Source organism: Electrona antarctica (genome assembly GCF_951216825.1).
Source record: "Electrona antarctica genome assembly, chromosome: 8".
Lineage (NCBI taxonomy): Eukaryota > Metazoa > Chordata > Actinopteri > Myctophiformes > Myctophidae > Electrona > Electrona antarctica.
Window position 1 is genome coordinate 29,769,830 of NC_136789.1, and position 27,152 is coordinate 29,796,981.

The 27,152-nt window shown below is 44.6% G+C and overlaps 1 protein-coding gene across 1 annotated transcript; it reads left to right on the top strand.

Moving 5' to 3' along the window:
- The first annotated feature begins 212 nt into the window (after window positions 1-212).
- On the top strand, window positions 213-25,117 carry slc8a2a (solute carrier family 8 member 2a). Its single transcript, XM_079508358.1, has 12 exons — window positions 213-344; window positions 1,444-1,581; window positions 2,544-2,771; window positions 3,910-4,170; window positions 8,968-9,411; window positions 9,742-10,106; window positions 11,865-11,968; window positions 16,001-16,018; window positions 17,639-17,751; window positions 22,311-22,410; window positions 22,554-22,823; window positions 23,392-25,117. The coding sequence occupies exons 1-12, from the start codon at window positions 228-230 to the stop codon at window positions 23,766-23,768; spliced, it is 2,535 nt and encodes an 844-aa protein (XP_079364484.1). The 5' UTR covers window positions 213-227; the 3' UTR covers window positions 23,769-25,117.
- Window positions 25,118-27,152: the final 2,035 nt, after the last annotated feature.

Consider the following 27,152-nt stretch of genomic DNA (forward strand, 5'->3'; position numbering starts at 1 on the left):
TCCTCTCCCTTCTCGTCCTGTTGTCCCACGTACCCTGCAGTGCGTCCTTCAAGCCACAGGTGGTGCTGCGTGCGTCGGGCGTCGGCGGGCAGGACCAACCCCAGCCGTCAGCCGCCAGCGCCGCCGGCGGTAACAAGACGGGCGTGGACCACAAGGCCAAGTGTCTGATCGAGGTGGTGTGTAAGCCCGGTGTCCTCCTGCCCGTGTGGCTGCCGCTCAACCCTCCGATGGGGGAGCAGGCCGGCAGGGCCATAATCTACTTTGCCTGTCTCCTGTACATGTTCCTGGGCGTGTCCATCATCGCTGACCGCTTCATGGGCTCCATAGAGGTCATCACTTCTCAGGTATTTACCCATTTAGGCCTGACGTCGAAATAAAAAAAAACGCTCGCTCTGAAAGAATATATATTCAAAGATTTGTGCCGCATTTTACGATTTTTCAAAAATAGCAGACCTACAAGCTTGTAGCGTGCCACTCGGTGGCGCGCTATGAGCTTGTAGAACTGCTATTTTTCAATAGCTAAAGTATAACATAATGCTTAGTTAAAACACCAAAAGGGGTTCCCGCCCAAATTGGGTTAATTGGGACTGAAAGCCAATTTTTAGCACCTTTAAGCTTGCCATGATGTGACTCCAAATATGGCTAGATATGACAGTACTGTATGTATCAAATAACAAACAGTGAGTCTTGAAAGCATTAGATACCTGCCAGATCTTGCCATGTCATATGGTCAATATCTTGATACTGGAGATGACGGCATCTTGTCGTTTTAGGATTTGTAGACACAGTTGCTCATCCAGAATGTTACAGAAGTTACATCCCTATTTGCTAATAAAACATAGTCCACGTTGGAAGAGTTGTGATTTTTGTATAGAGAGGTATCAATCAATCAATCAATCAATCAATCAATCAAACTTTATTTGTCACATACCGTTTCAAAAAACTTTGCTAAAATGCAGTGAAATTTATGCAGGTCAGCTCCACGGATAGTGAGCAATATATGTGACCACATTTTGTTTGGTCACATATGTCATATGAAAGCAGGGAATCATAGCTTCAAATTGACATATTGGTTGTTCAGTTTGACCCACCAGTTTTGGAGATATGGCTTATAGAGTAATGTCTTGCAGAAAACAGCGAGTTGTGAAAACAGGCTTGAAAGGTGCACTTCTGTGGACTCTAACATTACACCTAGCTACATGTTTAAGCATTTATTTCATATTTACGATTTCAGCTCTGACACATATTTCAGACATGCTCTAGTATGTGAAGAGTCTGCCTGTGCTATTAACTCATTTTGCTGGAATTTGCACGATGGCAGGCTCTCAGTCAGATCTGGTCACATATGACACTTATATATATGCCATTTTGTGATTCGTATATATGAATAGCATTGCGGATTCCACCAGTTTTCCTGAAATCTGAAAACATATTTATTTCTAGGAGAAAGAAGTGAAAATCACCCAACCCAACGGAGAGGTAACTGTGACTACTGTACGGATTTGGAACGAGACCGTTTCCAATCTCACGCTCATGGCCCTGGGCTCCTCAGCGCCGGAGATTTTACTGTCAGTCATTGAGGTAAACAGGATTCCCATCATACCCATTTTGACCTGAGATCAGATTCTAAAAATGTCTTCTACATCCTGACAGTTTTCTGAAAAAGCTATGTTTCTATGTCAGTCGTTCTCTGATTTTTCAAAAATAGCAGATCTACAAGCTCATAGCGCGCCACTCGGTGGCGCGCTATGAGCTTGTAGATCTGCTATTTTTCAATAGCTAAAGCATAACATAATGCTAACACCAAAAGGGGTTCCCGCCCAAAATGGGTTAACATTTTAACATTTACTCTTCTTTACAAAAGTAAAACATCAAACTTTCAGTTTTAGTGAGCAGAAATGCATACTCAGATTCTATATTTTCCCAAAGTGTGGTCCGGGGACCCCCAGGGGTCCTTGGGGGGAGTTCCAGGGGGTCCCCAGCTAAATGATACCAAATGGACCCTTATGGGTCTGTAACTCAGAGAGTTTTAGACCAAATGGTACGAATGGTTCCATTCGTACACTCTCAGAGTTAAATTAACATTGATTTTACAATATAAATTGGGGGTCCCAGAGATAGAAATGCCATTAAATGGTGGTCCGTAGCCTAATGCATGTCAAACTGGGGGTCCTTGAAATGAAAATGGTTGAAAATCACTGTTAGAGCCGTAAAAAAAAACCTCTCTTTTGGGGGTATATTTTCTAATGGGGGGTCCTTGGCATTCTAATGGGGGTCCTTGGCATATATTTTCTAATGGGGGTCCTTGACATGATGAACCACTGCTGTCTGACCACATGACCACTCTCCTGCTTCAACCAGGATGCATTGTTATTAGTCCCCTCGATGTCACTGCTGTCTGACCACATGACCACTCTCCTGCTTCAACCAGGATGCATTGTTATTAGTCCCCTCGATGTCACTGCTGTCTGACCACATGACCACTCTCCTGCTTCAACCAGGATGCATTGTTATTAGTCCCCTCGATGTTTTGTCACCGTCAGGTAATCGGCCACAACTTTCACGCAGGGGAGCTCGGTCCAGGCACCATCGTGGGCAGCGCCGCCTTCAACATGTTTGTGATCATTGGCCTCTGCGTGTGGGTCATCCCCAACGGAGAGACTCGCAAGATCAAACACCTGCGCGTGTTCATCATCACGGCGTTCTGGAGCATCTTCGCCTACATCTGGCTGTACCTCATCCTGGCCGTCATCTCGCCTGAAGTTGTAGAGGTCTGTGTAATGTTCTGTGGTGTGTGCATTTTGTGTGTTGGTCTTGAGCCCTAACCCCACCACAAAGGGTCACCATGCAACTCCTTGGGTCCAAACGGTTGCAAGGAGCTAAAACTGTCTCGACCCTTTGGTGTGGTTTGGGGCCGTTGAATTCCATGCGTTGAATCACTAGGGACGTCAACGCACGTCAACGTGCAACAGGACATCTCACACAAAGTCAAAGTCATAAGATTAGTCACAGACGTTACCGCACTGAAATTTGTTCTCCGCATTTGACCCATCTCTCTTGGAACGGTGAGCTGCAGCATGTGCCGCGCTCGGGAATCATTAGTTGATTTGACCCCCCAATCCAACCCATTGATGCTGAGTGCCAAGCAGGGAGGCATTGGGTCCCATTTTTACAGTCTTTGGTATGACCCGGCCGGGGATCGAACCCCAACCTCCCAGTTTCAGGGCGGACACTCTAACCACAAGGCCACTGTCCCGCAAGGACAACGCTAAAACCGTCTCCACCCTTTGGTGTGGTTAGGGCTTTAGGGCTGAAACTATTGTTTAGTTTCTCAGCGATTAATCTATCGTTTAATTAGTATTTTTTGTTTCATTACAGTTTTATATATATTTTTTTATATGTTAATGAATTGATTAGTGTGATTGACCAGTTATTTGTAAATAGAATTTTCTACTTTGTCATGCAAGTGTTCCTGCAAAAATGTGATTGTAGATCTGCTCATTGCTGTATATTTGTTTTACAAAAAAAGAAAATTGAAAAATAAATGTATACATTCCCCCCAATCGATCATTTATTATCGGTTAAATGATTAATTTGAGTGGATACAGGCTTTAGTTTAGACATGCTATTGGTCCAACTGTGATTAGACCGACCACCTACCTCAAACCCTAACCTAACCTAGCCCTGACCACAAGCACGGGAGCAGCGCATGTTGACCGCTGTTTCCGCATGTCGGTCCGTTGGTGTGTCTAAGCTGCGTGTGCATCCCGTTTGAGTATGTCTTCCTTAGTTAATTCAGGCTAGTTGTGTATATTGTGATATGAATATCGTAACTGTTGCATTCTCTAAATCAAACGTCAGTGAATTCTGAGACTATGTATTGTATCTCACTGTTATTTCGTGGACCAGGTGTGGGAGGCTATAGTGACGTTGGTCTACTTCCCAGTGTGTGTGCTCTTGGCTTGGATCGCCGACCGTCGACTGCTCTTCTACAAATACACGCACAAGCGTTACCGTGCCGACAAGAGGCACGGTATCGTTGTGGAAATGGAAGGTGACCATACTTCGTCAAAGGGAGTTGACGGCGTCATGGATGGAAAGTGCTCTGACAGCAACAACGCCTGCGCCGGCAACTCCACAGACGACCAAGCTAACCCCGACAAGGATGAGGTAGGAATGGTTTAGCATGGATCAGCCCTGTGTTGTTGTGTTGCTGTTCCATGTTGCAAAGAATGTGCATTTATGTCTTTTTAATTACAGTAGGCCCCTTTTCCACCAGTTGGGAACCGGTTCAGTTCTTTGTGGTTCTTAGTCCAGGAGCCAGAGCTCCAAAATTGGAACGTTAATTATGAATTGAGTGTGCAAAACCATACCTATATTAAATTGTTATCACCATGAAACTTCCCTAGTTGATTAGACAATGATTTATTGTTTTACAAATCTTAACATTTTAAATATCCAAATTATGCATTATATAGGAAAATATGCAAAACAAAAATTAATATGAAAAAGCTACTACTGTGGAAGGGTTATCATATATTAATTTACTTATATTGATCCTATAAAAAATTTAATATAGGTATGGTTTTGCCCACTCAATTCATAATTAACGTTCCAATTTTGGAGGTCTGGCTCATGGACTAAGAACTGGTTCTGAACTGAACCGGTTCCCAGCGTGTCCCAAGGGTCTACGTGTCACACAGTTCATTCATGTAGTTTTGCTTCAGCACTAAAACGCTGTGCTGAAAAATGTATCACAGTTCATTTCAGTTCACACTCCTGTTGACACTGGGCGCGTCAACAGGTTTTGACAGCTCCTGTGTGGCTGCAGCCGTTGTAAAACAATGGGTGTGTTTGATGATGTGAGCGTCTGAGGCTTCTGTTGTGTTAGTTAGGGCCTTCAGACACAGACATGAGGCTTTCGTTGTGTTAGTTAGGGCCTTCAGACACAGACTAAAGATCTTCCGTTGTGTTAGTTAGGGCCTTCAGACACAGACATGAGGCTTCTGTTGTGTTAGTTAGGGCCTTCAGACACAGACATGAGGCTTCTGTTGTGTTAGTTAGGGCCTTCAGACACAGACATGAGGCTTCCGTTGTGTTAGTTAGGGCCTTCAGACACAGACATGAGGCTTCTGTTGTGTTAGTTAGGGCCTTCAGACACAGACTAAAGATCTTTCGTTGTGTTAGTTAGGGCCTTCAGACACAGACATGAGGCTTTCGTTGTGTTAGTTAGGGCCTTCAGACACAGACATGAGGCTTTCGTTGTGTTAGTTAGGGCCTTCAGACACAGACTAAAGATCTTTCGTTGTGTTAGTTAGGGCCTTCAGACACAGACATGAGGCTGTCGTTGTGTTAGTTAGGGCCTTCAGACACAGACATGAGGCTTCTGTTGTGTTAGTTAGGGCCTTCAGACACAGACTAAAGATCTTTCGTTGTGTTAGTTAGGGCCTTCAGACACAGACTAAAGATCTTTCGTTGTGTTAGTTAGGGCCTTCAGACACAGACTAAAGATCTTTCGTTGTGTTAGTTAGGGCCTTCAGACACAGACTAAAGATCTTTCGTTGTGTTAGTTAGGGCCTTCAGACACAGACTAAAGATCTTTCGTTGTGTTAGTTAGGGCCTTCAGACACAGACTAAAGATCTTTCGTTGTGTTAGTTAGGGCCTTCAGACACAGACATGAGGCTTTCGTTGTGTTAGTTAGGGCCTTCAGACACAGACTAAAGATCTTTCGTTGTGTTAGTTAGGGCCTTCAAACACAGACTAAAGATCCAGTGTTGATTTAACTCTGAGCATGTGAAAACGGCATGGGTGTAAATGATGAGTGTACAACATGGGTTCCCAAAGTGGGGTCCGGGGACCCCTGGGGGTACTTCAGGGAGTTCCAGGGGGTACTTCAGGGCTCAATTAGAGATAGTTGGGAACCAAATGGACCCTTATGGGTCTGTTACTCTGAGAATGTACAAATGGAACCAAATGGACCCTTATGGGTCTGTAACTCTGAGAGTGTACAAATGGAACCAAATGGACCCTTATTGGTCTGTAACTCTGAGAGTGTACAAATGGAACCAAATGGACCCTTATTGGTCTGTAACTCTGAGAGTGTACAAATGGAACCAAATGGACCCTTATTGGTCTGTAACTCTGAGAGTGTACAAATGGAACCAAATGGACCCTTATGGGTCTGTAACTCTGAGAGTGTACAAATGGAACCAAATGGACCCTTATTGGTCTGTAACTCTGAGAGTGTACAAATGGAACCAAATGGACCCTAACGGGTCCATTTGGTTCCATTTGTACCCTCTCAGAGTTAAATTAACAGTGTTTTTACAATACAAATTGGGGTACCAGAGATAGAAATGCCATTAAATGGGGGTCCGTAGCATAATGCGTGTGAAACTGGGGGGTCCATGAAATTAATATGTTTTGGAATCACTGCTATAGCCGTAAGAATCCTCCCCTATCGGGGTCACTGACCCCCAGGGTCCTTGAGGGGGTTCCAGGGATTGTGATTGATTGAATACTATTAGTCAAACAGCAGCACATGATGGTACAGTCCAACACTAAGGCTAAAACGATAACACAAAAAACGTCCTGGGGACTTGTTTCCATTGTGGTACTAATGTATGTTCATATTCATCAACATAGCATGCAAATAACGCAATTATACATGTCATCAACTAATACAAAACACTATATGAACAAAGGAGGACAAAGAAAAACGGCAGCAGTGAATGACACGTCCTTTCTATGGGAATATGACTCTCCCCTTGTGGTCTCCTGATAAGTGATTCATCAGGCTCCCCCATCTAACAGGCCCATTTGGTTCCATTTGTATTTTTGTACATTCTCAGGGCCCTATAGGCTATATCTTAGTCTTAAACACGGAACTAAGCCCTGTGCAAGTATCATTGGTAGCTTATTACCAACGCAGTTGTCATTTTCCTTACCAGCGCCAACATATAATAATTAATTACCTGAAATGCTGTACACCTGACTCATGTGTGCTGATGGGTGTTGTTAGCATTACAAGGCAGGGTGGTCCAGTCTAGTGCATTCATTGCTGGCACATTGTTATTGTTAACACATTGTTTAATTTTTTTTTTTTTGTGGCTTTCGCCTTTATTTTATATTTTTTATGGAGGGACAGACAGTAGGCTGACAGGAAATGGGGAGAGAGATGGGGGGGATGACATGCAGTAAAGGCCGTCGGGATCGGGAGTCGAACCCGCGGCACACTGCCAGACTGGATTACCAGCCATGGTGCCTGGACCGCTGAGCCACGGCCCAGGCCTGTTAACACATTGTTAACACCATGGAGGCCCAGGGCGGAGATCTCCGTCAAGTTCAAGGTCATGGTCAAGTGCCCAAGCCGGAGATTGATAAATAGGACGGAGATTAATGATATCAAAACCGATCGCTTCGCTCCACAGCCTAGGAGCGCTTGTTGCTCGATCCGATGACGTGTCAAACAGTGACACGTCATCGAAAATGTCCCCTGCCTGTTTAGCTGACGAAAACGAAAATCTTAAAACGATCATAACTCCCGATCTAAATCATCCCGTCTAATTCTGAAAAAAGATCCTGTGTTTGACGGCCTTCCGCGGTCCAGTCGCTAGTCGCGATAGATTTATTCTTAACTCCCGTCGATCGACTCTAGAGTGGTGTGGCTATTGTTAGCTGCTACACAGACATGCACATCAACTTCCGGTGCGCCGGTAAAAGTGGTCCGGGCGCTATAAATGATGGGCACATGGATTAAATAGGTCCGGGATCCTTTGAAAAAAGACATATAACGTTTTTCGAGTCCCAGTCCACCCGGACGGGGGAATTAGCAGCCGCAACGTTAACGTGCGTTATCGTGAACACATGCACTGTGACGCACACGCTTTCCCAGTAGCCTAAAGGTGTTTCGAGACCACAAAATGGAACATTTGGTTACACTCCCAATGTTAAATTACTAGTGTGCACTTTTTATATCTGTTATATCAATAATACAATCAACCACTCGAGGGAGGGGGAAGACAGCTACATATCGTGCATGAAAAAGAGTGAGCTGGAGTGAAGCCTCCAATTAATTAGATGTTTTTTAATGAAGTTTTAATGTAGAAGCTATAGATCTAGCTTGAAATAAAAAATCTAAAAAAGGTTAAATGTGTCAGACAGATGAGTGCTGTCATGTGTGTTTTTAAAACTATATTGGGTTCAAAGAAGTTTTACTCTGTCAAAAGTATAATGTGTTTGGTATCAAAGATGTTTTACTATATATATATATATATATATATATATATATATATATATATATATATATACACATACACACATGCACACCCCCCGTATATCTAGGTGTGCCCCGAGATTTTTAGGCTATGAAAAGTGTGCCCTGGGACAAAAAAGGTTGGGAAACACTGCCCTAGGGTAGCTACCCTCACACAAAAACATGCAGTAATCCTGGTCTCTAAACTGCCTCCCCCTGGCCAGCCGGGGCGCCTGATGGAGGGGAAAGGAACTGGTCGGAATAACGTGTTCCTTCCACGCGCTACGTCCGGCCGGGGAAACTCCCCTCTGTCAGGTGAAAAGAAGCAGCTTGGACTCCTCTTGCATAGAAGGAAGCATGAGGTCAGTCCGCTGCCCCGCCAGGTTGGCAGAGGAAGTGTAGCGCCCAGGATTACATTAGATAATTGACACTGGGTGGAAAAAAATGGGTTGCAAAATCGTGGGATAAAAAATATATATTAAAAAAAACATATTTTATCTAATAACACTCACATTATTTTACTCCCTTCAGAGTTAAATAACACTGTGACAATCTGTGTCGTGACGCATACCAAACTGGGCGTACTTCAAATGAAAAAGGTGGAGAATTCACTGTACAACTACAGTATGATTCACAAGTTGCTTTAAATGGATGTTGCCTTCTTGTTTTCTCCCTCATATTGATGTTATACTGCATTTCCATTCGTGTTCAGGTGGTTCGCATTCTGAAAGACCAAAAGGAGAAGCACCCTGACGCAGACCTGGACCAGCTGATCGAGATGGCGAACTACTCCGCCCTCGTTCATCAGAAGAAGAGCCGCGCCTTCTACCGCGTCCAGGCCACGCGGCTGATGATCGGCGCCGGCAACGTCTTGAGGAAACACGCCGCGGCGCGCCGCGCAGCCGCCAACAGCGACAAGGCCAACGAGGACGACATGGCCACGTGTTCGCACATTTCCTTTGAAAAGGCCCAGTACCAGTGTACGGAGAACTGCGGCACTCTGACCCTTGCGGTCGTCTGTCTGGGAGGCACCGGAGAGAACACTTTCTATGTGGACTATCGCACGGAAAATGGCTCTGCCAACGCCGGAGCAGATTATGAACTGGTGGAAGGGACGCTGGTGTTCAAACCTGGAGAAGTACAGAAAGAGATTAAGGTGATCATGGTACGGGGGTATGTCAACGTAACTGCTTCAATGGTAACAACACAACTTGTTACCATTGAAGCAATACAATGGACAATAAAAAATACCAAAAAGTTATTGGGAACATTGTATTAGAAAACTATCGCATTATTAATTAAAGGTCGTGTAAAGTGATTTTTCTTTTGTTAAAGTAAGAGTGAATTGGTCTCTATTCTCTATTACCATAGTAAGTAGTATCATAAAATATCACTTACAACATCTTTAAGTGGCTGCAATTTTAAAATCTCTCTCTCATTTAAAACGATATTAGCATCAACGCATTCGGTGCTCTTTTGCCTCCAGGTCAGTATCGTGGACGATGACGTCTTCGAGGAAGACGAGCACTTCTTCGTGCGTCTTCAGAACCTGAGGTTGGACGAGGCCGGCAAGGACACCGGGACGGGAAGTCCGCCCGTGGGGCGACTGGTGGACCCGGTGCAGACGACGGTGACCATCTTAGACGACGACCACGCCGGCATCTTCACCTTCCGCCAAAAGTTGATGCGGGTGAGCGAGAGCACAGGCGTGATGGTGGTGACGGTGGCGAGGAACTCGGGCTCCAGGGGCGTGGTGACCGTGCCGTACCACACGGAGGACGGCACCGCCCGGGCCGGGCTGGACTACGATGAGTCCAGAGGAGAGCTGGAGTTCAGCAACGAACAGACCAGGTGAGGCCAGGTGGTCAAGGAAGGACAAGGACATGAAATATTGTTCTTTTAACCTACATTCTGGGCGGGAACCCCTTAGGTGTTTTAAGTATGTTATACTTTAGCTGTTTTTTGAAGGGAAGACCTCCGCACACTCGACTTGACAACAGGTGACATACAACAGAGTATAAATTAGGTTTAAGATTAGTATGGGCTACTTACTCCTCATTTCCAACCGTTCCGTGCCGTCCAGCAGGTGGTGCCGTTTGCCGTCTATATCGCTTGCCTGATCTCATGTGAATGCAGCATTAGTGGTCCCACTGGAAAGAATGACTTGACAACAAATCAACTGATAATCGCCCCAGATTAAGAGGCCTCTCTGGGAGATCCTTTTCACATTAACTTTTCATGGTATATGCTGTGTTTGTTTGCACAGTAGCCTAACTGCACAATAGTGGTGCACTTTGTTATGTAAGTACAGTAGTACGCCCAACAGCCGTTTCTGGATAGTAAAGGCATTTACAGGTAGGCCTCATTCACACTACTACACCGTGTCTTGTGTCTTGTGTCGTGTTTAATGGCCGCCCCAATGCATTTCCAATGGACGTCACATGGTTTGACCAAACATTTTTGTTTGATGGGGGAAATGGAGCAGAACACAGCCATCAAACAAGACTGCCTTGTCAAACCATGTGACTTCCATTGGAAATGCATTGGAGCGGCCATTAAACACGGACAAGACACGGACAAGACAGCTGTCTCAATAGTGTGAACGGGGCCGTAGAGTGCTGCATGGCTTTGAGTGAAATAACTTTTTGTTTTCTTTTAGCAATGTTGTAAACGTTAACTGCAAATCATGCAATTATGGCAGCTATATTTAGAGCTCAGTGTAGTTAAAAGCTTTTGATTAGTATTTTACATATTGTCGTTGTCAGGCGAAAACCACATAAATCCATTTTGGAGGTTTTAGATTATTATTATTATTTATTTATTTTTTAATAAATCAACGCTATTGAACACTTCACGTCTGTGCGTTGGTTAAGAAAATATTGAACCAATGAAAAGTATCAAAAACTGCTTCTGAAAAAAAAAACAGACAACTCCATTGGATCATCAAGCTGTCTGCAAAACCATCTAACTCCACCCTTCTCCCCTGCAGTCAGACTCTGACTCCACCCGCTCTCCTCTAGCTCCGCCCCCTCTCCTCTAGCTCCGCCCCTCTCATCTAACTCCACCCCCTCTCCCCTGCAGTCAGACTCTAACTCTGCCCCCTCTCCTCTAGCTCCGCCCCCTCTCCCCTGCATGCCTCAGAGCTGAGTGCGTGCGTGCATGCGTGCGTGCGTGCGTGCGTGCGTGCGTGCGTGCGTGCGTGCGTGAGTGAGTGATTGCGTGAGTGAGTGCGTGAGTGAGTGAGTTAGTGCGCGCGCACGCATGCATGCATGCATGTGCGTATGTGTGTGTTGTGCACACGTGCAGGCTAAATTATTTAGACATCCTATGTGATGAATTATTTAGGCCACTTTAACTTGCGATGTGATTTAGACGGGACGGGAGTATGTAAATATTTAAGCGGTAGGGGATTGTTTGTGGATTGTGTGACACTTTGTGAGTTAGCATGAACGTACTGTACTGTAGCATATATTTCCCCTATGTTTTTACAAATGAATTGTAAAATATTTGTATTTATGTCTGTATATATATATGCGTGTATGTGTGCGTGTATGTGTGCGTGCGTGCGTGTCTATGCGTGTGTGTGTGCGTTCTTGCATATCTCCACAGCCAGACGCTACAGGTGCGTGTCATCAACGTGGCGGAGTATGAGAAACAGGAGAACTTCTTCGTGGTTCTGGAGGACCCCAAGTGGCTCAAGAGAGGAATCTCAGGTCAGTGCGTTTCAGGTTCTGTAATCTGTAAGCATTGGTTCCTTTTAACACAGTGGTTCCCAAACAGCGGTCCGGGGACCTCCAGGAGGGAGTTCCAGGGGGTCCCCAGCTAAATGATAGTTTGGAACTAAATGGACCCTTATGGGTCGGTAACTCTGAGAGTGTACAAATGGAACGAAATGGACCCTAATGGGTCGGTAACTCTGAGAGTGTACAAATGGAACGAAATGGGTCCATTTCGTTCCATTTGTACACTTGAAATGTCATTAAATGGGGGGTCCGTAGACTAATGCATGTCAAACTGCGGGTCCTTGAAATTAAACAGGTTGAGAATCACTACTAGAGCCATGAAAATCTTCTCTTATGGGGGTCCCTGGTATTATTATTTTTCAAATGGGGGTCCGTGGCCTAATTAGTGTCAATTTGGGGGTCCTCGACATGAAAACATTTGGGAACCACTGCTTTTACAGTTTGAACCCTAGCATAGCTCTTCTGGGGGATCGTTTGCAGAACATAGCCGATCTACAAGCTCACATCTCTTTGTTTGGCTAATTGTCGGCAAAGACATTTGGTGTGTAGACCCAGGGAAGAAAAGAGCAGACTCCCGGTCAACTATTTGTTTACTAAGTGGATTTAAGTGGTTAAAACTCTCTCACGTCAGTTTCAGACAATATTAGTCGGTGCAGAATGTCAAGCTGTGCCAATCTCATTCCTATTGAAACGCAGCACGCTGTGCAGTCCAAACTCAACCCGGCAAGATTCTGCAGGGGATCACGTTGTCAAAACAAAAGCATAACGGGGGGGCTGACTACTCTGCACCTTGTCACACGCGGTAACCCAAGATTACACGCTGACACTCAAGGCCTATCGCCGTTTCACTGGTGCACAGGTGCTGCCTGCAGGCAATTATGAATTTTACAATTGATTGCCAGGCTGTTCCCGACAAACCGCCCACATGCCAAGAAGGAGACGCAGTAATTGGATATGTGCTGCTTGTCAGAGGTGGTGAAACGGAATCGATTATATCGTTTTATAAATTATTCACCTAACAAGGAGGGGGAGTTAAACAAAAAAAAGTGGATAGTGCGTACCGGACTGTCATCCTATCTCTTTATTTTAGGCAACAGACAAGAAGAGAAGTGTGCCCGTGGGGTTTTATAAATACTTAACCAACGAAAATAAGAACTACATTGGCAATGATATTTAATATAGATATAGGATATCCAGACAATAGGAAAATAACAGTAGTCCAAGTGGTTTCCAGGAACGATTTGTTTGTGAGTGCGATCGTGTATTTCTGGTGTGGATGGATGGGGGTATATGGACATGCTGTAATGGTATGGTGTGGATGGATGGGGAAGGTATGGACATAATGTAATGGTATGGTGTGGATGGATGGGGGTATATGGACATGCTGTAATGGTATGGTGTGGATGGATGGGGGTATATTGACATGCTGTAATGGTATGGTGTGGATGGATGGGGGTATATGGACATGCTGTAATGGTATGGTGTGGATGGATGGGGGTATATTGACATGCTGTAATGGTATGGTGTGGATGGATGGGGGAAGTATGGACATGCTGTAATGGTATGGTGTGGATGGATGGGGGAAGTATGGACATAATGTAATGGTATGGTGTGGATGGATGGGGGTATATGGACATAATGTAATGGTATGGTGTGGATGGATGGGGAAGTATGGACATAATGTAATGGTATGGTGTGGATGGATGGGGAAGTATGGACATAATGTAATGGTATGGTGTGGATGGATGGGGGAAGTATGGACATGCTGTAATGGTATGGTGTGGATGGATGGGGGAAGTATGGACATGCTGTAATGGTATGGTGTGGATGGATGGGGGAAGTATGGACATGCTGTAATGGTATGGTGTGGATGGATGGGGGTATATGGACATGCTGTAATGGTATGATGTGGATGGATGGGGGTATATGGACATGCTGTAATGGTATGATGTGGATGGATGGGGGAAGTATGGACATGCTGTAATGGTATGGTGTGGATGGATGGGGGTATATGGACATAATGTAATGGTATGGTGTGGATGGATGGGGGAAGTATGGACATGCTGTAATGGTATGGTGTGGATGGATGGGGGAAGTATGGACATGCTGTACTGGTATGGTGTGGATGGATGGGGGAAGTATGGACATGCTGTAATGGTATGGTGTGGATGGATGGGGAAGTATGGACATAATGTAATGGTATGGTGTGGATGGATGGGGGAAGTATGGACATGCTGTAATGGTATGGTGTGGATGGATGGATGGGGGAAGTATGGACATGCTGTAATGGTATGGTGTGGATGGATGGATGGGGGAAGTATGGACATGCTGTAATGGTATGGTGTGGATGGATGGATGGGGGAAGTATGGACATGCTGTAATGGTATGGTGTGGATGGATGGGGGAAGTATGGACTTAATGTAATGGTATGGTGTGGATGGATGGGGGTATATGGACATGCTGTAATGGTATGATGTGGATGGATGGGGGTATATGGACATGCTGTAATGGTATGGTGTGGATGGATGGGGGTATATGGACATGCTGTAATGGTATGATGTGGATGGATGGGGGAAGTATGGACATGCTGTAATGGTATGGTGTGGATGGATGGGGGTATATGGACATGCTGTAATGGTATGATGTGGATGGATGGGGGAAGTATGGACATAATGTAATGGTATGGTGTGGATGGATGGGGGAAGTATGGACATAATGTAATGGTATGGTGTGGATGGATGGGGAAGTATGGACATAATGTAATGGTATGGTGTGGATGGATGGGGGAAGTATGGACATGCTGTAATGGTATGGTGTGGATGGATGGGGAAGTATGGACATGCTGTAATGGTATGGTGTGGATGGATGGGGGAAGTATGGACATGCTGTAATGGTATGGTGTGGATGGATGGGGGAAGTATGGACATGCTGTAATGGTATGGTGTGGATGGATGGGGGAAGTATGGACATGCTGTAATGGTATGGTGTGGATGGATGGGGAAGTATGGACATGCTGTAATGGTATGGTGTGGATGGATGGGGGAAGTATGGACATGCTGTAATGGTATGGTGTGGATGGATGGGGGAAGTATGGACATGCTGTAATGGTATGGTGTGGATGGATGGGGAAGTATGGACATAATGTAATGGTATGGTGTGGATGGATGGGGGAAGTATGGACATACTGTAATGGTATGGTGTGGATGGATGGGGGAAGTATGGACATAATGTAATGGTATGGTGTGGATGGATGGGGGAAGTATGGACATAATGTAATGGTATGGTGTGGATGGATGGGGGAAGTATGGACATAATGTAATGGTATGGTGTGGATGGATGGGGGAAGTATGGACATGCTGTAATGGTATGGTGTGGATGGATGGGGGAAGTATGGACATACTGTAATGGTATGGTGTGGATGGATGGGGGAAGTATGGACATGCTGTAATGGTATGGTGTGGATGGATGGGGGAAGTATGGACATGCTGTAATGGTATGGTGTGGATGGAGGGGGGAAGTATGGACATGCTGTAATGGTATGGTGTGGATGGATGGGGGAAGTATGGACATGCTGTAATGGTATGGTGTGGATGGATGGGGGAAGTATGGACATGCTGTAATGGTATGGTGTGGATGGATGGGGGAAGTATGGACATGCTGTAATGGTATGGTGTGGATGGATGGGGGAAGTATGGACATGCTGTAATGGTATGGTGTGGATGGATGGGGGAAGTATTGACATAATGTAATGGTATGGTGTGGATGGATGGGGGAAGTATGGACATAATGTAATGGTATGGTGTGGATGGATGGGGGAAGTATGGACATGCTGTAATGGTATGGTGTGGATGGATGGGGGAAGTATGGACATGCTGTAATGCTATGGTGTGGATGGATGGGGGAAGTATGGACATGCTGTAATGGTATGGTGTGGATGGATGGGGGAAGTATGGTATGCATACAGTACCGTTTCATTGAATCTGTCACTGTTCTTCTCCACAGCACTGCTGCTAAACCAGGGTAAGATAGTTTACAGATGCTGTGTGAATAGATAATTATGCGTCTATGTCAGCCTCATTCACACATGCACTGCAAACCTGATGTTACCTAGACGTTACCTGGTAGGGCTCTACCGGTATGTGAGAATGCAAATGTTCAACACAGGGTTGCCAAGTCCGCTTGTTTCCCGCCAAAGTTGGCTTGTTTCTTTTCCCCGAGTTGCGTTTTTTTGGGCTTATATCAAACAAGCCAACATTTATTTGATGTATATACTATAAATACCCATAGGTCTGGGGGAGTGACAGAATGGGTCTGGTGTCTCTATGTGTGTAATAGTATAATAAATGACCAAAACATTCATAACTATAGACATACATAGAATTTATAATGATAAATGCATCAAATATTTAGTTAGTATTATATGGCGATATTATTGGGCTTGTTTTGGCTTGTTTTTTGAGGGAAGATTTGGCGTATTTCTCTCGCCAAGAGTTGGCTTGTTTTGGGCTTGTTTTTGGAGGTGGGTTGGCTTATTTCTCTCACAAGAGTTGGCAACACTGGTTCAACAGTTGGATCTGACATGCAACAGAATTGACTTTCAACGCCCTTGAGTGGTGGTGCTACTAGTATCCAATATAATTCGGTATGTGAATTGTAAATGGACTATTTACAGGTAGTTTACATCACTGTTTCCAATGTTAGTCGCAAACCAAATGTTATGGGTCGCGAGTAAATACCCCTTTATTTCACGTTTTTCAAAATAATTCCATAAACCAAAAAAAACAAACAAAATTCCATTCATTAGAGGGAAGAAACTACTTTTAAGAAGTAGTGAATAGCAGATCTACAAGCTCACAACACGTTGCAATGCGACACGTTGTGAGCTTGTGAATCGGCTATCCCGGGGAGAACTTTTGGGTCTCAAGCTAAAAGGCTTAATAACCACTGGTTTACATGACCTGAAAGCCCTGATTCCCTGCATTGCTCAAGGTTCATATGTGAAAGAGGCCAGATAGCAGCTGTTGTTTGGGGTTTCAGCTATGCATGCTTGTGTTCTGGCATGATGTGATGCATTAAAAACACATGAAGTAATGATACGTAGCTTGCGGAGTTAGTTCAGTCAGATATACTCGAGGGGTTTCATGCTGTGCTCAAAGGCGCATTCATATACTCAAGGGGTTAATATGCTGCATTACCATGTGGGTGTATTCAGTGTGTGCAAGACCCACATGTCATTCGCTGATGTGGCAGTCAGCTGACCAATTGGGTGGGCTACTTAAGCTCACTAGACTGCATGCTCTTCCTGCCTTCCTTCTGCTTATGGTTCCTGGTTGTTGTTATGTGATGTTTGCTCCCACCACCGGCACCACCCCAGCACCACCGGTGGGCTCTGTTATTTATGTTCCCCATGGGGTTTTTTATTGTATATCTATCTCCCTGCTCCTAATGTTTAACGATGGTGTTTGATTGTGCCGAGCAGGGAGAAAAATGTAGCAGAGCCGAACGCCAAGATAAAATATTATACAGTATGCACGCTTGTATTCTCATTCTATAATAAATATTGGTTAAATCTGTTCGTGAGTTGTCTTGACTGAACTTGTATTTTGTATTTGTATTTGTAACCACTCTTCTTCCTGACAGGCAACCCCACCCCAGAGGAGGAGGACGCCAGGAGAATCTCAGAGATGGGTAAACCCATCCTGGGAGAGCACAGCCGCCTGGAGGTCGTCATATTGGAGTCCTATGAATTTAAGGTGTGTACAGTGTGGATGCCTGGATGGCCATTGGGTGGCATTACATTAGGAGTAAAAATAAAAAACTACTACTACTACTACTACTTACTACTACTGCTGCTGCTGCTACTACTACTACTACTACTACTACTACTACTGCTGCTGCTACTACTGCTACTGCTACTACTACTACTACTACTACTGCTGCTGCTGCTGCTGCTGCTACTACTACTACTACTGCTGCTGCTACTACTGCTACTGCTACTGCTACTGCTACTGCTACTGCTACTGCTACTACTACTAGCTACTACTACTACTACTACTACTACTACTGCTGCTGCTGCTACTACTACTACTACTACTACTACTACTACTACTACTACTACTGCTGCTGCTGCTGCTGCTGCTGCTGCTACTACTACTACTACTACTGTAGCGCCGGCCGCAGCTAGAAGAATATGCAGGCTTTAGACTCTCTTTATAAGGACAGAAGGAGTTCCAGTATCACTGGAATGCCACCGGTCGCTCCGTTTATTCAAGCCTCTCAACAAGTTAACAACATCAACACTGACGCACCACAACACTGCGTCATCATAGCACGACAGCCTTCAGGCAAAACCAAACGATCCCCGAGCCTACATACGTCCCCCCTTACAAAAATAAATGTCCCCATTTCGACACAAACGAGGCATAAAAGAGGGGGAAAAACACATTCCAGAACCATGAATTCCAAAATACCAAAAAAATAAAATAAAAAGTGAACAAACAGTGAGCAAACAGGTGCATAATTACACTCCACCGCTGCCACCAATGTAGCACCGGCCACAGCTAGAAGAATATGCAGGCTTTAGACTCTCTTTATAAGGACAGATGACAAGGAGTTGTATCACTGGAACGCCACCGGTCGCTCCGTTTATTCAAGCCTCCTCTCAACAAGTGACTTTTGTATTCAATTCGAAACTGGCCCCCGTACAATCTGAATCCCCCACCCACCCCTTTTTCCCCTCACTGTATATGTTTTTTTTCCCCTTTCTACCTCCTCTATGATGATTTCCTGTTTATGGCTATACTGTAGAAGTGTTTATTTGTACGTCTCTAAATGTTATGATGAATTGAACATGGTGGACCCTATCTATTATACATTTGAAAAGGTGTACCCAAAAAGTTGTACCCAACCCAGGAAAAGGGACCCAAAGTCACCAGCTACTACGTCACTGACACGCTGCAACACACACTGCAACAACACACTAAGACGTCACAGACTTACCCTCCGCGTCGATCCATGCCTATCTCCTCATGCCGCGCCGCACGCCCACACTCAACACCACCCGCGTGAAAATTGTCATTGCACTGCCACTAAAGCTGGCTCCCATCCAGACTCACAAACAATATCAATATCAATAATAAACACAAACACGCCACAAGCACCGACACCCCCGCACGCACACACTCACACACGGGCCACGGAACACTGTTGCCAGGTCTATGCAAACAAGCCCAGAAAACAACACGCTCCTCACACACACTACAACACGCTTAAAACTCACGGACCTGGCAACACTGCATCCTTTTTTCCCATTGGCTACTGTTGCTAATTTGTTGCCACGTCTATGAAAACAAGCACAGAAAAAATGCCATTCAACACGCTACTTACACACACTACCACTCACTTACAATACGCGGACCTGGCAAAGGACCTGGCAACACTACATTCCCTCTCCCATTTGCTCAAAGCCCACCACGTGACCCACAAGAGTTTTTTTGATACCTTTCTCACTTCCGTTTGCACCACCGAACGTTACACACTACACACACACACATTACAATATGAACAAGACGAACGCTTGCCAGCCACACACACACAGCCACACACACACACACACACACACACACACACACACACACACACACACACACACACACACACACACACACACAGTGTACAGCCTGCCGCAAACCAAAAGTAGAAGAAGAAGAACAACACACCGCACACACTGATTCTAACTTGGATGGAGAGCGCCGCGATTACATACACAGTTACAATAATGCAAACACGACAATTGCGCGAACGACCGCGTCGACACCTGGCGTGGTACAAACGGGACGAACCGAGGCGCATATATTGATAAGAACAACAACACACACACACGCGCTCGCGCGCCAACAACGCGCTGCAACACAAAACAGCTGCGTACAACGCACGTGTGGGTGTGGGTGTGTGTGTGCGTGCGCTGTGGGGGAATTTTGGATCGCCTCGCGATGCAGCTGAAATGGCACGCACACACACACACACACGCCACAAAACGCTAATAATAATAATAATACAAAATAAGAACACAACACTAATGACAACTATAATATCAACAGTACAGAGTACAGTACAGTACATCAGAATATTAATCCATGTAATAATAATAATAATAAAAAATAAGAACACAACACTAATAACAACTATAATATCAACAGTACAGAGTACAGTACAGTACATCAGAATATTAATCCATGTAATAATAATAATAATAATAATAAAAAATAAGAACACAACACTGTCCTGCGCCTTGCCATGCTCGCTTTCATACGCAAATACACAAAAACAAACAAGGCCACTCAGCCAGCTTGGCAACTTTGCGCTTTCCAAGCAAATGCATAAATGAAAACATCATGGCTTGCCATTGCCTTCTTCCCATTTGCGTATCGCATGGCGCTAGGATGAGCGGGCCAAAGGCCCGCGAAATTCTAGTTGTAAACAAGTGTAATGTTTTATGGTGTCGTCCACAGTTAACAGTTTTGTATTGAGTTGTGCTTGAAATATACTGTAATTCTCCAATCTGTTAATAAATTCTTCAATCAATCAATCAATCAATCAATCAATCAATCAATCAATCCCGCCAGAATAGGGATGTGAGGGTTCAAGGACCCCCTGTTGAAGACCACTGGTTTAAACAGTAACCTTAGAACGGATACAGTAGTTTTTGAGTGGTGCAACCACTCCCTTATGGAGCTATGTGTGTGGCTGGCTGGGTGGGCGGGTGCGTCTGAGCACGAAAACAGCATGGTTGTTTTTCACCACCTGTGCGCAACCTAACACACACACAAACACACGCAATAAAGTGACTAAATTTGACTGAGTGGATTTTTTTTAAATTTTCGTTTTTTCATGTAATATGAAAGCAGGGAATCATAGCTTCAAATTGACATATTGGTTGTTCAGTTTGACCCACCAGTTTTGGAGATATGGCTTATAGAGTAATGTCTTGCAGAAAACAGCGAGTTGAGAAAACAGGCTTGAAAGGTTCACTTCTGTGGACTCTAACATTACACCTAGCTACATGTTTAAGCATTTATTTCGTATTTACATGTCGATTTCAGCTCTGACACTTATTTCAGGCATGCTCTAGTAGTCTAGTATGTGAAGAGTCTGCCTATGCTATTAACTCATTTTGAAAAAAAAGGTTTTCTCCTCTGGTGAAAAGCTGGAATTTGCGCGATGGCAGTCTCTCAGTCAAATCTGGTCACTATTAACTGTATGTATGATGATTTTGGGTGTGCCAGTACAGTACAGTGACAGTACAGTAGAGGGACGGGGCGGCTCGCCGGAATCGGGCCGGCACCCTGGGTGCGTTCCTGTGGGTCCCCCCCCCCCCCCCCCACACACACACACACGGAGTTGCACCACTCACTACAGACAGGTGTGATTTTAAAATGATGATGTGTATATTTTATTATTTTTGTGTGTTTCCATTCCCACCCATGCATCACCCATCAGATTGCTCAGAGTTTGGCTGCTGATGGAGTACTAGACCCGGTACCGTTTGGACAGCATGCCGTGTGCTCTTATTAAGATTGATTACATATAGACTAATCAACTCCTTGCCTTTTCCAACATTCACAAACCTTTTCATTTATTTTCTATATAGTTATATGTTGTGATGCCACATCTATTTTCTTGTCTGCTGTCTTTCTCAATGTAGAATTAGGTTATGAATTGTGTTATTATTTTACTCTTGTGTGTGTGTGCGCACCACACACACAAATGTGTGTGTGCATGTGCATCAGAATATAGTTCATCTATATTCCATTAAAAATCAAACTACTATTGTTATTTGGTTAATGATAGAGCATTTATTCTTTAAGTTAAAGGGGCATTCCACTCATTTTCAACATTTTACTATGTCATTAATATACCTTAGAGCTGAAATAAAAATCCAGTTCTAGGAAACACAGAAAAGTCAATTCGGCTCCTGAGTGGGTTGAACTAAAAGTGAGATGGCACCATCCATCCATGATGCATTTATTTATTTGAATATCTTGTATTTCTCTTATGGTTTGTCTCTTTACCAACCCATTTTGGGGGCCGGGAACCCCTTTTGGTGTTAGCATTATGTTATGCTTTAGCTATTGAAAAATAGCAGATCTACAAGCTCATAGGTCTACGAGCTTGTAGGTTTATTTTTGAAAGATCGAAGAACGACTGACATAGCTGAAACATAGCTTTTTCAGAAAACTGTCAGGATGTAGAAGACATTTTTAGAATCTGATCTCAGGTCAAAATGGGCTAACTCTGCTTTTTAACCCAACAGAGCACTGTGGACACGCTCCTGAAGGACGCTAACCTGGGATCAGTGATCGGCTCCAACTCCTGGAAAGAGCAGTTCATTGAGGCGGTCACCGTCAGCGCAGGTCATCCTGTTCTCTCTTTCACAGAAACACAGAGGGTTTACAGTTGTCCAGTGTTTGTTCAGGCAAAAACTAATACAATACGCACATCACTTGCAAACATGTCAAGTTGAGCATAATACTAACATAACCATGTTTTAACACAGGTGGCGATGACGAGGAAGGACAGGAGCAACGAAAGCCAAACTGCGGGGACTATCTCCTGCACATCATTTCTGTGTTCTGGAAGATTCTGTTTGCCTTCGTCCCGCCAACCTCCATCTGTAATGGCTGGGCCTGCTTCGTGGTGTCCATCTGCGTTATCGGCTTCTTGACGGCTATCATCGGGGACCTGGCTTCCCACTTTGGCTGTACTGTAGGTCTGAGGGACACGGTGACCGCGGTGGTGTTTGTGGCACTGGGCACCTCCATCCCGGGTGAGTGAGTGAGTGAGTGTGTGTGTGTGAGTGAGAGACGCCTATATCACCGCAGCGGTTTGCTAAACCCTAAAGCGGAAAGAGCCCAAATAGCAGATCTACAAGCTCATAGCGCGGCACTCGCGCAATGTCTGTCAGGACAATGTCTGTCTGAATGCGTGTCACTGTGACTGCCGTAGCTCCTCACTGCCTGCACCAATCACTCCCACTTTTCACACAGGCATTAACCATAATAATATGGAGGGTGTAACGAAGCCCTTTTTTCGATTTCACACATTAATGATTAATAATTAATGTATTAGTGAATTAAAAATGCGAAAACGCACCCAGGGCGCTGTACCACCCGCGGCCACAAGGTGGCAAGTAGTTCACAATGGGTAAGGGCTATGCACAAATAAATTACAGAACAGTGCTGTAGGGCGGGTCTTGCCGCAACCACTGCGGTGTTCAGATGTACAGTAGGCGTGACAGACGGATGGGGAAGAGGAGTTTTGTTTCCCTGCTGTGTATAATATACCGTGTTTACATTCTAACGGATTGCGTTCATGTTTCAACTCTTTTAACTCAGATACGTTTGCCAGTAAAGTGGCCGCCACTCAGGACGACACCGCCGACGCTTCCGTGGGGAACGTGACGGGAAGCAACGCCGTCAACGTGTTCCTGGGCATCGGCGTGGCCTGGTCCGTGGCGGCCGTGTACTGGGAGATCAAAGGCGAGGTGTTCCGCGTGGACCCGGGCTCGCTGGCCTTCTCCGTCACACTTTTCACCATCTTCGCTTTCATCGTCATCTTTGTGCTGATGTTCCGCCGAAAGAAGTCTATAGGCGGTGAACTGGGAGGGCCCAAAGTGGCCAGAGTGCTAACTACGCTCTTCTTCGTGGGCCTGTGGTTCCTCTACATCCTATTCTCTAGCTTGGAGGCCTATTGCCATGTACAAGGCTTCTGAACAGAACACAACAACATGCCCTCAAACCCACACATGTACTGTATATCTGGGACTCAATCACCTGGCTGGGACAGAACTTTAACATTACGCTTAGAGGAGAGGCGTGTCTGTGGTGAGTCTGTGCTGACTCATATAGGAGTGCATGCTGAATTGTGTGCATGCGCAGCCAGGCACTCGGTTACCTACTCGCACACATGCATGCTCTCTCTCTCTCGCACAGAGAGAGAGAGAGAGAACGGTTGTCACGTCCACTTTGTGATTCCAATCAACAGACCCGATTGTGACAAGAAGCAGACCATTTTCACCAAACAGAAGTCAGTGATGTGCAATGACAATCTTTGAGTTAAGAATGTCAAATGATCAGTTTGATTCAGTTATGTCACTGGGTGTTACAGGTTTGATGCCTCGTGATCCGTAGACGAGTATTACATTTGGTCTTTTTTGAAGCTAGGTCAGAGAAGATAACTTATTAGCCTTCCAATTCAATAGCAGCATCTTTCACCCAGAGAAATCACAATGGGAGATGATCTTCTATTGTCCAATTTCTCTTATATGACAAAAAGGGTTAGGAATACAGTGTGCCCCTATTTTTATTTTATTTAACTCACTATACATTTTGACACTTCAAATGACCTACAACATATAATCGATAAAGAATACCACACACACACACACACGCACACGCGCGCGCACACACACACACACACACACACACACACACACACACACACACACACACACACTTGATGCTTGGCTTTGGCTTTGGCAAAAGAATGTAATTATATGCCAATTTGAGTCACTGAGAAAAGGGATGATTTGTCCACTCAATACATTCAGTCATATTCAATTATTTATTAATGATGTAATTTAATGTCTTTGTAATTTAATGTTTAGTGTATGAGTTGAAATGGATACAAAAATATATATATATATTATATTGTAATTTAAATATTGTAATTGAATGTTGATGTCATAATTACATTCGAAATTGTAACTGTGCAAAGGCTTCATTTGATCCATTGTCTACACAGGTCAGTGATGTACGGAGAAGTATGGCACTCACTATGTCTTTAGTGCAGGGTTCCCCAATAGGCGGCCTGGCCCGCGGAGCGCCTCCTTGTGGACCCTGGAAGAATTTCAAAAAGAAAAAAAGGCATTAAATGGGGGTCAGTAGCCTATGCATGTCAAACTGGGCATCCTTTTCAGATGGGGTCTTGACCTGAAAATTAATTTTCAGGGCAAGACCTTGCGCATGCGGACTCGGCCCCCAGCCTGGTACCCTAGTCAAAATATGGCCCTTGAGGAAAATTAATTGGGGAACCCTGCTTTAGTGCAACATAAACCGTGTTACTGTACCTTACTGTACATTGCATGATGCTACCCTTGAAAGATATTAGCTACCCTAAAGCTTAGTTTATGCTTCATTACACAATGGTGGTGCTTGCGACACGATTATAATACAGTATAAATTAGGCTAAAAACAGCTAATAGTTGCTTTTCAATGAGTTTTGAATAGCATATACAGTATATATAATTATATATATGCACGCACACACACACACACACACACACACACACACACGCTTTTTTGTTTTTTTTCATGAAGAAACACCTTACATTGAGGAATTTGTTCTGGTACAATGCAGTCTGCTTTATAGGCATTTTCTGCTACAAATACCTGTGTGCCATATTAAATAAAATATTCACTTTTATTTCACTTCTACAGATACCATGTGAATAAAAAAAGGTGTCTTTGTTCTTGTACTAAGAATATCCGACATATATAGCTTCTAAAGCAGAGAGACAAATTCTATGGCTACCCGATTCAGAAGTCCTTGGAGACTGAAAATGTGGCATAGAATTTAAGCTACAGTATTACAATTTTAAGATGTTGTGTGTAAAGATGCAAGCTTACCGGATCCTACTGCAACATTATGACTCTTCCAATATAATGATGATTTCATCCTTGGCATGCAGATGCAGTTGATAAAGAAACTGTGACTACAAGATACTGAACCATGTACTGTGTGAAGGGCCTTGCAAACGGGGAGCGACAAGACGCGCCTATAGTAAGGGCATTTTATCAGGTATTTGACCAATCTGGGAACTAAATCGTTACCAAGAATCATCCTATATAAGGCAAAAAAGTCCAAATTTCATCATTCTTTAAGTAGCATGTGACATATGAAACTAGGGTTTTTTTTAATCCATTCCAAGCATTAGTTTTGCACAAAAAACACTCCTAGGCCATATCCACTTGACCAAATGTACTGACCTCATCACGTTTGTGAGGCCGTTTTCCTCCCAAGGAGTGTTTTTTGTGCAAAACTAATGCTTGGAATGGATTCAGAATCATGAAAACCCCCTAGTTTCATATGTCACATGCTACTTAAAGAATGATGAAATTTGCCTTATATAGGATGTTATGGGTATGGTCACATATTATGCTAATAACTCAATTTCCCACGGGAGTTGAATTTCAAACTTTTAGTACATGTTATTAGACACCTTTAGAAACACATTGGTGAAGAAATTTCTTGGTAACGATTTAGTTCCCATATTTTCATAGATTTCTCTTACTACTATAGTTCATTTTCAATGAGACCTGCGTTTTTGCTCGGAGAAGTCGCGGTGCGACAACGCAAGCGTATTTACGTGAGCGCGGTCCCGTGAATTTGTCGCTCGCGTGCTCGTTTCGTGCACACGCCCGCGACTCACCCGACCTGGATTCGGTTTCGCTTCTTTTTTACGCTTGCGTTGTCGCGCCCCTCTTGAGCAGACCTGTAGCAGACCTGTCGTTGATCCAGACCTGTAGCAGACCTGTCGTTGATCCAGACCTGTAGCAGACCTGTCGTTGATCCAGACCTGTAGCAGACCTGTCGTTGATCCAGACCTGTAGCAGACCTGTCGTTGATCCAGACCTGTAGCAGACCTGTCGTTGATCCAGACCTGTAGCAGACCTGTCGTTGATCCAGACCTGTAGCAGACCTGTCGTTGATCCAGACCTGTAGCAGACCTGTCGTTGATCCAGACCTGTAGCAGACCTGTCGTTGATCCAGACCTGTAGCAGACCCGTCGTTGATCCAGACCTGTAGCAGACCCGTCGTTGATCCAGACCTGTAGCAGACCCGTCGTTGATCCAGACCTGTAGCAGACCCGTCGTTGATCCAGACCTGTAGCAGACCTGTCGTTGATCCAGACCTGTAGCAGACCTGTCGTTGATCCAGACCTGTAGCAGACCTGTCGTTGATCCAGACCTGTAGCAGACCTGTCGTTGATCCAGACCTGTAGCAGACCTGTCGTTGATCCAGACCTGTAGCAGACCTGTCGTTGATCCAGACCTGTAGCAGACCCGTCGTTGATCCAGACCTGTAGCAGACCCGT